Below are 11,805 nucleotides of genomic sequence, written 5' to 3'. Positions count from 1 at the left end.
AACTCTTTTGTGCGAGTTTTCATTCCTTTTGCACTCGAGCATGCGGCCTGTGAAGAGACAACTTTCTTACGCGCGCAGCCTATGAAAATATTTAATTTGGTCTCGAGACGAAAATCATTTTCTCATTCTGGCTTGAATGTTTGCACAGCTCGGCAACACAATAGAATTTCTCTGAGAGGGTCACAGTCGATTGCACTTACGGAGACGCGACGTAGGCACAAGAAAGTGTATCATCGGCTTAATTAGCGTACGCGATCGTCCCCCTCAAGTTCATTATCTCCAAACGCCGAATCATCGAGACGTAAAAAAGAAAGAAATGCATTTTAGCGCGGTGATCTGGAAACAAAGGTCGATGAGCCGCGCGAGAAGTCAATTAACACAATGCAAATCGAAAGTGAAAGATGAGAGAGGCTCTGCCCTGCACGGTTCACTTGGCACTGCTTTATTTTGATCTGCCCGTTCTGGTGGAGCAATTCACTTCAATTAAAGTAACAACTATACATATTCACGCTTCAATAGTCAGTTTCAAATTTGCGTAACGCGTGAAAAGAGAAAAGCTGACAAATTATTGCACGAAAGTTTTTACATTTTAGGAAGTTGTGATAGTTGAAATTAATCCTTAATGGAAGGAAATTTATTTTCATTCATAAACGTCGTCAGAATTTCAATTGCATTCAGGAAGCAGAAAAGCACTTGTTTTGGGCTCAGGCGGGTTTCACTGCGACCAAATTACAAAATTCCTTTACGCCGCATTTGGCTTGGGACCCGGTCGTCGTCCGTAGACGGTATTTCACGGCCCGCAGGCGCCTCAAGTTTTGTAAAGGACTTTTTTACTTCTCGTAATTGTCAGTCAGAGGAGCGCGCGTTGAAGCGGCAGCGTGTTGGAGCGACGCACTAAACTGTGGGTTGCCTAACTTCAGTCTCGCATGGCCGGTTACATAATTGGGCACGAGCATACAGCAGAATGATTTTTTCCATCGACGCGCGACCTGCTGTAATAAAAAATTCTTCCCGGTCACATAATATACGACCCTTTTGTCCCAAATTTAGCAACGCGATTATAGGCATTGATCAAGTGCAAATTAACCTGAATCTACAAATACCAAGCCCTCTCTTCGCAAATCGGAATGGAAGGACAGAGTCCATCTAGAATGTTCCGCGTTCATTTGCAATCCGCTTTGAGCAGTCAAAACCTGACAGCAAAATAAGCAATTTAGTGTGTTTCTTAACACCGTCTAGAAGGAACTTCTACAAATTTCAAAACAGCCTTGTAAACAACAACATGACTTCTTTTGCTAGGCTTATATAAGTTATTTGTCAATTAATTTAAATCAAAAAAGTAAACAAAAAAGTGCCTGATATATAAAAAATTTAATAATACTGAGCGAATTGCGGGCAGATTTTTTCTGTTTCAGACTTTGACAAACAAACGATTTTTGTCTGTGCAACACTCTAATATATCTATTTAATTTTGCAAGTGATGAGAATTATTAGTTTATAATTTTAAATATTTTAAATTTAGTTTTTCTTAAACTGGAAGAAAAACGCTTTTCAACCCACGCATATGATTTTGACGTTAATGTTTACCTGAAATTCTGTTAAATTTCAAGATAATTCTGATTTAAATTCAAAAATTTTATGTCCTTAATTATCGTTTATTTTTTACCTACTCATTTTCAGTCTTCATTTTATTAAATTGTAAAAATATTGCAACAGGAAAAAGAAATCTACAAAAATGAAGAGAATCGAAATCAAATCTGGCAGAGACTTATAATTAATTTCTATTAGCACACACACACACACACACACACACACACACACACACACACACACACACACACACACACACACACACACACACACACACACACACACACACACACACACACACACACACACACACACACACACAAACCCTGCAGGCTCTCTAGAGCATTCGGCGTGCATATAATTACGAGATGCAGCTCCTGACACACATATTCGGAAATTTATAGAAGTACATTCCCATTGTTAATGACTTAGCTCGACATATGACACCACTATTGCGGCAAGAATGCAGCAATGATTTTTTTAAGTGTACAAAGAGTAGAGGGGTTGAATCGTTGCAGGACTGGCACGACGGCAATTTAATCGAATCCCCGCGCGACGGCGAAGCGGCCGGCAGGACAGGTGTGTGGAAGGGATTTGGGCCATAGTAGTAAATGTGTGTGTGTGTTTATTGTGAACGGCGGCGTGTTTTCCTCGGCGAGCAATTGAGTCTCAGTCAGTCAGCGCTGAACGGTGAAAGTGCGCGGTGGTGCTTGCTCCTGTTTGCCATCTAGGTGCGTGTGTGCTCTCGCGTGTGCTCCTAAATAACAGAAACACTCGTGGCTGATTGAAAAACTTCTGATCAGCGAAGAAAACTCGACAAAAGGTAGCTAAGGAAAATTTATGCCTGATTTTAGGGTGTGCACTTTGAGAGCGACGCGAGTGAATGAGTTAGATCAAATTTTCGCCTCGTGGCCAGGAAGCAGCCGCCGAGATGAACTGCAAGCGTCGCCTTATGCAAATATTTGTCCCGTCGTCTCGAGTGTGCGATTTTTTTCGCAGACTGAAAAGTGAGCGAGCGCGCTTTGTTTTTGCCAGCTTAAGAAAACCACTCGCTCGCTCGCTGGAAAATGCTAGAGTGTGTTATTGAGCAACTTGACTCGAATTAGAAGCTCCGCATGCATGCACTCTGCGCGCACGGTGAGCAGAAAAAGTATATGTAATTATTCGCTGAGCGCACTAGATAGCAAGTCGCGGAAATGCCGGCGTTGAAATCTCCTAATGTAGTCAAAACATTTCTAAAATGTTTAGTCTAGTATGAATGTTAAGAAAGTGAATGATATTTGTAAATTTATAACTAAACCCTGTATTTTGTTTTTATTTTCTCAGATTTACCTGTTCCGAGGCAGAAAGAGAGAAGAAGGAGGATTCACTAGGAAGAAAACAGCAGTCTGAAAATTCGATCTACAATCTTTTCGCTTCCAGGTAAGAAACTTTTGAATATAGTTTGGTATAGGATCCGCTAACTCGTGCTATGGAGACCTTGTTTGGAGGGCAAGGGTACTACGCACACTGTATGTTAATATCGCTGGTTTCTTAACGCTCTCTTTTCGGTCTTCTTTCTAGGCTATTGATCACGGCGATAATAGAAAATTTACCGTTAATTTTATTACTCCATTAGGTAATAAATAACTTCACAGATTATATATTAACAATAATTATAGAGCGTTATTTTTCTCTTGAAAGAGCGATATCAAGTTACAAAGTAATGATAAACTAGATTTATGTAAAACCAGTCTAGATTTAAGCGGAAAAATAAATTTTTCTTCAGTTAGAAATGTTGCCTATTTGATGTAATAAAGGCTGAGAAAAACCAGTTACGCGCAGGCCGTCATATAAATTTTGAGATGTGGGGTGAGCAGTTGAACAATAATATCAGTTTTTTTATTAATGGGGGCCAGCGTGCTAAAACCTGAATTATTTGTTTATTAAGGAAATGAAAACAATTGCAAACATAATTCGGTCAGGCTGAAATTTGCATAGGCACATCCTCAAGGACGATTGGCCAAGCAACCTCGTTACCCTTTATACAATTACAAACATGAAACTTTTAATTGGACGTGCATACGCCGCCTTGGCACACAAGCTGCCGCCGCGACCTGGCAGTGCTCGTGGCAGCGGCCGCTTCTTTCTTTCGGCGGCTCTTTCTGCACGGCCGCACCCGGCCGCGCCTCTCGCTCGCTCTCTGCATCTCTCTGGCAGACTCGAGTGTGAGAAAGAAAATGACGTCAGTGAGTTGCCTGTTGATCTGATTTTCTACCAGGCACTCATGCTGCGGCAGGAGGTAGTTGCTACTCGGCGCACAATGGTCTCACGTTTCCTGCAGGGCAGGTACCACTACTCCTCCCAGTCTGCGTGACAGCTCTTCAGCAGCAGCTACTCGCGTTGCGGCTGCTGGAACACCGTTTTCGCGTGGCGTACCGCGCGCGCCGCTCTTAACACATCGCCGATTGTTGCAGGTTGCACTTCTTGCGGCACGGCCTCAATTCCTAGACTTAATGAGGATTGATAGAGGAAAATCCTGGAAAATGCTTGTTGCCAATGCGTGAACTCATCAGTTGAGCCAAAAATTGATTGAAGTATAGCACTGTGAATTTTTTAGAAAAGTGGCTGAAAAGTTAGCACTGTCTCCTTACTTGCAATCCTATTTTATTTCAAAACACAGAGCTTTCCTAAAAGGTTTCATACGCTGCCGGACAGATCTCGACGAGAGGAATCGAAATCTGCAAAGAAAATGTGGTCAAGTGCTGGAAATTTAGGAGAAAATTTGAATTTTTTCTGTAGCAGGGTCCTTTTTTGATTAGAACAAATTTTTTTATCGAACCACTGCCATTGTATCCAACTGTTCAAATAAGTTTTAATTTTCCCCTGGCATCGGTCCACTTTAAATGAGAATCAAAATCATACACATATAAGCGGTCCAGTGGAACAGGGAAGCCAAAACACGTTCGTTGCAAACCTGTCACAGGAAGTGATGATGGACTGGCTGCTGTCACTGCATGGGTTTAATTTCAGCAGCGCAGTTGTGGACCAGAAATGAAACGTGCGCGTTCAATACTGGTGATTTTTATCACCATTTCGAGGTGCAACTTTTGTTTTTCTGAGCCCTCTAAAGAGGAGACTGAGGATTTTGGCGTTGAGATAATTGACTTCAGTAAAAAACCTCACGCAGAAGAAAACAAATACGATTTTGAGAACGCGCACTTGGCTGAGGATTTTGATGAGTTCGACGCGTTGGGGCCACTGCCTGAATACTCGGGATTAGGTAAATTTTGCAACCCTTGAGGCCCAATAATCTGGAGAAAATGATATATAGCCACACCTGGCAGAGGTGAAATTACTTTTCGATTTGTTGCGAATGCTTTCCTCGTTTCTCAAAAAGCAGTGCGCTACAGAATAACGCCTTCTAATTTTAAATGTAAATTACTTTCCTCTTCGTCCCTGCGCGCGCTGTGCCAACAAGTGGGCTTGCATCGTACTTTATTTACTTTTCAAATCATAATAATTCTACGTTCGGCCGACCAAACCGTTCACTCCGCATCTGGGGAGGTATGTAGGCGCCCCTCCGGTCATCGGATCAGCAATTAGGCACCGACACCGACTGGTCGCACTTTTAATAAAACGCAACTTTCTTTCCTGAGACGCAGTCGTTTCTCAGAAAGAATCTTCAGCACCCATCAGATAACTTTGCAGGAAAATCTAATTTGCAGCTGCATCTCCGCGGCGCTGAAGATTTATTGCACATTTTTCTAGAGCAGCATGTCCCATTAAAAATTATTGCACTCGCCGTCCGAGTATCTGGAGAGTTTCATCTCGGCTTTTATTTTGCTGCCGGCCCGTACTTTCCTTTTCTTGAAAATCTAAACAAACTGAAAAGAGGCTCGCACCCCGATTGTAAAATAACTTTCCCTTTTGCTCATCAAATTTTTTGACTGTTTCAGGCGTGTGGTGGCCCCCTGGTGATGGCAGCATGGCACCCCGACCTGGTGCGCAACTTCTGCAACCCTCCCCACTGGCCCAGTTGAGCCGGATCGCCTTGGTGGCCGCCGTGCTCGGCCACGTGGTCCAGGGAGGCATCCTCGACTATCTGAACGTCCGCACCGGCCGACAGGCCACCGCGGCCACTGAGCTGGGCGCAGGCATTCCTTGGGTGCCGAGTGAGTAAAGTTCAATTAAATCTCGTAGAGGGCAAAAACAATGCCTGGATAAGGGGAAAAGTAGATTCTAGACAGCAACTAGGGAGTTTATTGTGTTTCAGCAGGGCTACAAATTATCCAGGCATTGTTGAACTGGGTCAGTGATATGCCACTGCAAAACAAGAGAAAAACACGCAGCAGCAGTGAGTTGTTTAGCTTGCAGACAGTAGAATTGAATAAAAACCTGACGTATTATTTATCAGAAATCGGAAAAATCGAATCCTGATTGAATTGTCTGCTTTCAGGTGACAACGAGACACGGTGCTACGATGACCTAGGGTGCATGACCCTGACCAAAGGGTGGTACCACTTAATTTATAGGCCATTCAATGTGTTCCCACTCTCTCGCGAGATGATCAACACGAGATTCATTCTGCACACAAGAAGAAACCCGACTGAGGTGAGTACAGACTCGATTTTCATCTAGTCATCACAACTGTCAAATTACCGACCTTATCGACGCACAACTAGCTAATGGGTGGCAGGTTTCTTTCTCTCTCGGTAAATGATCGTTTGAATAAATAATAGCTCGCGCGAAGAGTGATTTTGCGAAACTGAGAGCTCCCGTGCGTTCAGTTTCTCTTTAGAGAAGCAATCATAGAAGAAGAGAGAAAATAATAATTTATTTATATAAGCGAAAAGCTTCGCAGTTCTTTAGTCGGACGATCGAAACAGTAATGTCCTCGGACAGGATTTGCACACCAGAGTGCTTATGAATTATTCATCGTGGCACGCGACTTTTCAATTCAATTACATCAACTCTCATTTAACGGCACAATCAGGAATATTATTGCCAAGCAAATTATCCAAATGGTGATACTGGATAAAGGATTTTCCTTTTTTTTAATCTTTTCAGAATGAAAAAGCTATTACGCCAACTGCTTGTTTTTTTCTACCGAAACATTCCGGTTACTTTCGAGGCTAGGATGCCTTTATTTGTAAATTAGAAAGAAGACAATAGTAAAAAAAATGGATTATTTGACGGTTTGAGTTAGTTGACAGGCAGAAGTCGCGACGAGTTTCTCCCTCGGCCAGCGGAGTTAGTGCCTGGACAACAGATCACGATTTTACTTACGCGCCTACGTCGCGCGTTCATTAGAAAGCTCTCTTCCATTCTTTGGCCGCGCGGTGTACGCGGGCACAATGCACAAACTGCTTGGCTCGCGTCAAAAGTCTCTAGCTCGATCGTCTTCTCTTTCGTTAAACCACTCCAGGGGCCACGTTCAGAAAGTTCAAAAGATCTTGACGGTTTCAAGTTCTAGGTCACATAATATAAATATGCAGATTCCCTAAAATAGTCATAAACCATTGAGTTTTGGAAAGTTCTTCTGCACCTATTAAAATTTAAACGTATGTTCCTTTGATTTACGCATTTCATTTAGAGAATAACAATGAAGAGAATATTTTTGGCAAAGCAGATAATAAGAAGGCCTTGTCTGCTTTGATTGTAGGGTCAAGTTCTCAACGCCGAGAACGATAAAACAATAAGAAAGTCAGATTTTGACGTAAAGAAGCCGACGAAGATTATCATTCACGGATTCATCGATACTCCTCTCAGCAATTGGGTCAAGGTGAGTGAGAACCCCGTACATATCACTTTCTAACAGTGTTTATTTGTTTTCACAAACAAATTAATGCGGTGTAATCGTAAAAAAGGCTTATAAAATCCTTTTTGCACGATGTCCGTGAGAATAATGTCAGAGAAAAGTGCTTACATGACGCAATTGAAGTGTCTGCCTTGAAAAAGAAGCGTATCTTTTTCCAACATAAGGGTATAAGACTAATTTTCACAGCTAATTTTCTGACGAGAATGTAAAGCGGTAAATTGTCATGTGGGAAAGTCATGCAAGCAGATTTTATCTCGACCTTTTCTTGTTTATGCAATAAAAATTTATATCGAGTCCTCGGTCTCGTGGTTTGGGGCTAACTTGTTTTATTTTTTTCGGATAAATCAGGAAATGCGGCGCGAGCTGCTAAAGAAAGGCGATTGGAACATAATCACGGTTGACTGGGCTGGGGGCTCATTGCCTCTGTACACCCAGGCCACGGCCAACACGAGACTGGTCGGCATGGAGCTGGCCTACTTCCTCAACCACCTCATCAGCCACTTCGGCCTCGACCCCGCGGACGTTCACATGATCGGACACAGCTTGGGCGCGCACACAGCTGGCTACGCGGGCGAAAGGGTGCCTGGCATTGGCCGCATCACAGGTATTGCACCTGATGATTATTTATAGAATTTATAATAATTAAAAAGGCTAACCGGTTTATGATAAAAAAAAACAATGTTTTTCTAGGCCTCGATCCAGCCGAGCCCTACTTCCAAGGAATGCCGTACTACGTGCGGCTCGACCCTACAGACGCAAAGTTCGTGGACGTGATCCACACGGACGGAAAGTCAATCTTCCTCCTAGGTGATTATCTCTCTCGATTTTGCTTCGATTTTCGTCTACATATAATAATCGGGTGTGCAGGTTACGGCATGAGCCAGCCGTGCGGCCACGTGGACTTCTACCCCAACAACGGCAAAGAGCAGCCCGGCTGCGACATCGCCGAGAACCCCATCCCCCTGACCCTGGTGAAGGAGGGGCTCGAGGAGGCGAGCAGGGTGCTGGTGGCGTGCAACCACGTGCGCGCCATCAAATATTTCATCGACTCGATCAACTCGAAATGCCAGTACATGGCTCACCAGTGCGACTCGTTCGATCACTACATGCAGGTATAATTTAATTCATCCTCGTGATTAAAACCCATATAACAAAACGAACGCGTGTGTCGTGCCCGCAGGGTCGATGCTACGCCTGCAAGGAAAACTCGACGCAGTGCATGGTGATGGGTCTGCAAGCGGAGGATTATGCCCTCAGCCTACCCAAAACCACGGGCATGAAGCTCTATACCACGACGGGAAAGGAATATCCCTTCTGCAGTAAGTATTTTTTTGGAAAGATCACATTTGAAATTGTATTTTTATGTGCAGAGATGACTTTTAAAATTTACCTCCAAAACACTTGAATATTATTTTTAGATTGGATTCAAAATTCAAGGAAGCAATAACTATTTTTTAATTAAAAACAAAAAATAAAATTGCTTTCATTTGACGATGGTTTGACTCTGGGTATATCTGTTAATTTTGAACAGAAAATAGCTGGGTTTAAATCGTTTATTCGGATATAAATCGTGTTTTGAAAATTAGAATATTTTTTGCTAATATTGTCTTCATTGTTCCTAGAAATTTAAAATGATATTAACTTCCAGAATATTAATTTTTAAAACTCTTCGACGCGTACAGCAGTGAGTAAAACAATATATCATTATTTATTGAAATATAATTAAAAATGGGATAGGCACCCTTTGATTTTTTTAGCTATCTAGGGGAAATAATGCCGCGAGTCGATTAATTGGCAGTTTTTGTAAAACTTGTGGTTAGACGCTACGATTTGGTGAAAAATATTTTTCTTTCGGAGATCGGCATAGCAAAAACAGAGTATATCAACTAAATCTTGAGTTCCAAGAGTCGCAATTACAAAAACTGTTTATTGCTTGAATTTTCCTCGCGTTTCATGATGTAATGAAATAGTTTCAAGGCGATGAACACTAAACTCCGTCGCGCAGTGAGGCGCAAACAACAACAAAATTGTAAAATTGTATGTTTTTTAGGGCGCGAATAGGGGGTTGACGGGTTTAGCACACTTAAATTACTTCGGCTATCTAGGGGAGGTTGAGAATAGTCTAGTGGTGTGCGGTTTTTGAAAATCCGATAATTAGAAGCCAAGATTTGGGCGTTTAAACCTGTTTAAAAACCTGAAAATTGCATCAATTTTGTAGTTTTTATTTTTTTTATATAAAACTTATCAACCCTAATTTATTGTGCTCTACAAAATTTAAAAAATTCATTAAAATAATATTCAAATTTGATTTTGATTTTGAAAATTTTGGTTACATTCACCTTTGACTCACCAATTTGAGGTTAGCAGGAAACTTGTTCCTTATGACGTGACAATTTCAACGGGGTCGAAATTTTTGTTCTACGACCGATTTGAATCGATTTGGAAGAAGAAAATGCAGAAAAGCCGGAATTTTCTCTATGGCGTTTTCTATCAAATTTTTTAACCCTCAGACTCCTGTACCCTTCCTGGACATAAAAGACTTTAATAAAACTTAAATATTATCCTTAAGAGAAAATTTATTCCCAAGCTACCCACTTTCATTACCCAAATTTTGCTTGCTTTATTCCTTTTGTAAATTTTCGAATCGAATTATTTGCAGGAAAACACTACAAAGTAACCCTGGAGCTAGCTAGACCGCCGCGGGCTGAAGACTGGGTGCAGGGTTTCATGCGGATCTCCTTGCACAGCGACGACGCCATGGCGCGGAACATCGATCTGACGCCAACGTAAGGCTCGGAAATAATTTTATTCTATATTTGCAAAAGCAATTCTGACATTTGTGTGATTTGTCGAATTAGCGGCTACGTGAAACTGCAGCACGGCCACTCACGCACGTTTGTGGTCTCGCATCCCGCCGAGCTGGGGCCGATTAAGAAGATCGATTTCTACTGGGAATACGACATGGACGTGTTGCAGCCGCGATCTCTTTGCTTTTTCTGGTGCAACGACCACCTGTACGTGTCCAGGATCCAAGTCATGGAAATGGACGTGAGCCAAGACTCGAGAGGGTAAGGAATTTACAACTCTAATCAGCCGGAAAATGCGCGTGCGGTCACCCACAAGACAATAATAAAAAATCTCTAAAAATGTAATGTCTGATCAGTTAATTGGCTTTAACGTAGAGCTGTACAGAAATTTTGTGTTAAATCTATTTTACCTTTACTTGTAATACTATCTAAAAATTAATTAAATAATCGTTTGAATTTTCAGAAAACGCGACGATTCTGAAGACACAAATGTGGTCGAGCTGTGCAGCCACGGCAGCAGAAGCTACACAGACATCGCGTCGAGGACGTCGGCGACATTCTACAACAATTGTTAGCACGCGTCTGGTTTCATACAAAAACATTCGATAATTTAAACTCTGTGTCCATCTTATTCGTGTACAATCATTTAGTTTGTAATATATCGTGTACGGCGTAAAACATTTCAAAGCGATTGACATGAAATTTGAAATCCATTAGTGAGATTATAAAAAGCTGAGGTTATGTCTAAGGTTGTTCGTTTTTCGATAGCGACCAATCCAGTTTGCCCTATTATTTTATATAATTATTTTTGATCGATCATTTATTTTTATTACTACTGAACTAGTCTTTTTCTTTTTGTTAATAAGATATTTGTTTTTTTCGCTATTGCCGCTGGTTGATGAAGTTTATTGTAAACTCGGTGAAAGTAAACGTGCATTTTGAATTAAAAAAAGTGTTCATTTATCCACATCTCACGCAAAGGTGTGGCTTTTACAATTAAAAACATGCACGGTGTAATGTATTGAATAAGCTTAATTTTGAGCGCTCTTCGACGATTAATAATAAATAATTGAACCTTGCAAATTAAAACTACTTCCATACATTAATTTTGTGATGTATGGCAGCAGACTAGTGACTTAATTAAGGTTTTTCCTAGTATAATTATTTGAATGTAATATTTTTAATCGTTTAAAAATGCATTTCCGTGTTTCAATAAAGTCAATAAAAACCGCGATTGTTTGTCCTATTTAAAAGGCTAAGCGTTTCAATATCTGAATTATCCCTGGAAATCCTAGAAATTTTAAAATTTAAATATACACCTATTGTTCTTTACGAATTCATCCCTTCCTTTGTCCACTTGTGCAAAAAAATGTTCTATATTATAGAAGTTTGATTAAAATTTTTAATAAAAAAAACTTTACTTTATCAATCCGTAAATCGTAGAAATAGTAGTAAAATCAACTATCTCCAATTGATATCATTTTAATAAAATATTTGTTCGATTTTTATTTTTTAATTTTAGGCAAAGCTCTCTTTTTCAATGAATATAATCAAGACGCCTTTTCAAAGAAAGTTCAAAGAATTTTACCCAAAATCGAAGCATTCTTT

At 40.9% G+C, this 11,805-nt stretch overlaps 1 protein-coding gene across 2 annotated transcripts; it reads left to right on the top strand.

The window, feature by feature from the left end:
• The first annotated feature begins 2,242 nt into the window (after window positions 1–2,242).
• LOC135939747 (pancreatic triacylglycerol lipase-like) lies at window positions 2,243–11,450 on the top strand. 2 transcript variants are annotated; one of them, XM_065484296.1, is made up of 12 exons: window positions 2,243–2,413; window positions 2,917–3,012; window positions 5,529–5,744; window positions 6,029–6,183; window positions 7,235–7,354; window positions 7,739–7,994; window positions 8,081–8,197; window positions 8,258–8,502; window positions 8,571–8,709; window positions 10,050–10,176; window positions 10,249–10,458; window positions 10,661–11,450. In XM_065484296.1, the coding sequence occupies exons 3-12, from the start codon at window positions 5,558–5,560 to the stop codon at window positions 10,770–10,772; spliced, it is 1,668 nt and encodes a 555-aa protein (XP_065340368.1). In that variant the 5' UTR covers window positions 2,243–2,413; window positions 2,917–3,012; window positions 5,529–5,557; the 3' UTR covers window positions 10,773–11,450. The 2 variants fall into 2 exon arrangements, with proteins under 2 accessions (XP_065340368.1, XP_065340367.1); XM_065484295.1 differs by lacking the exons at window positions 2,243–2,413; window positions 2,917–3,012 and adding an exon at window positions 4,609–4,852.
• Window positions 11,451–11,805: the final 355 nt, after the last annotated feature.

The sequence above is a fragment of the Cloeon dipterum genome, chromosome 3 (genome assembly GCF_949628265.1).
Source record: "Cloeon dipterum chromosome 3, ieCloDipt1.1, whole genome shotgun sequence".
Classification (NCBI taxonomy): Eukaryota; Metazoa; Arthropoda; class Insecta; order Ephemeroptera; family Baetidae; genus Cloeon; species Cloeon dipterum.
The sequence above is the reverse complement of the archived record's forward strand: the minus strand, read 5'-3'. Positions and strand labels throughout refer to the sequence as shown.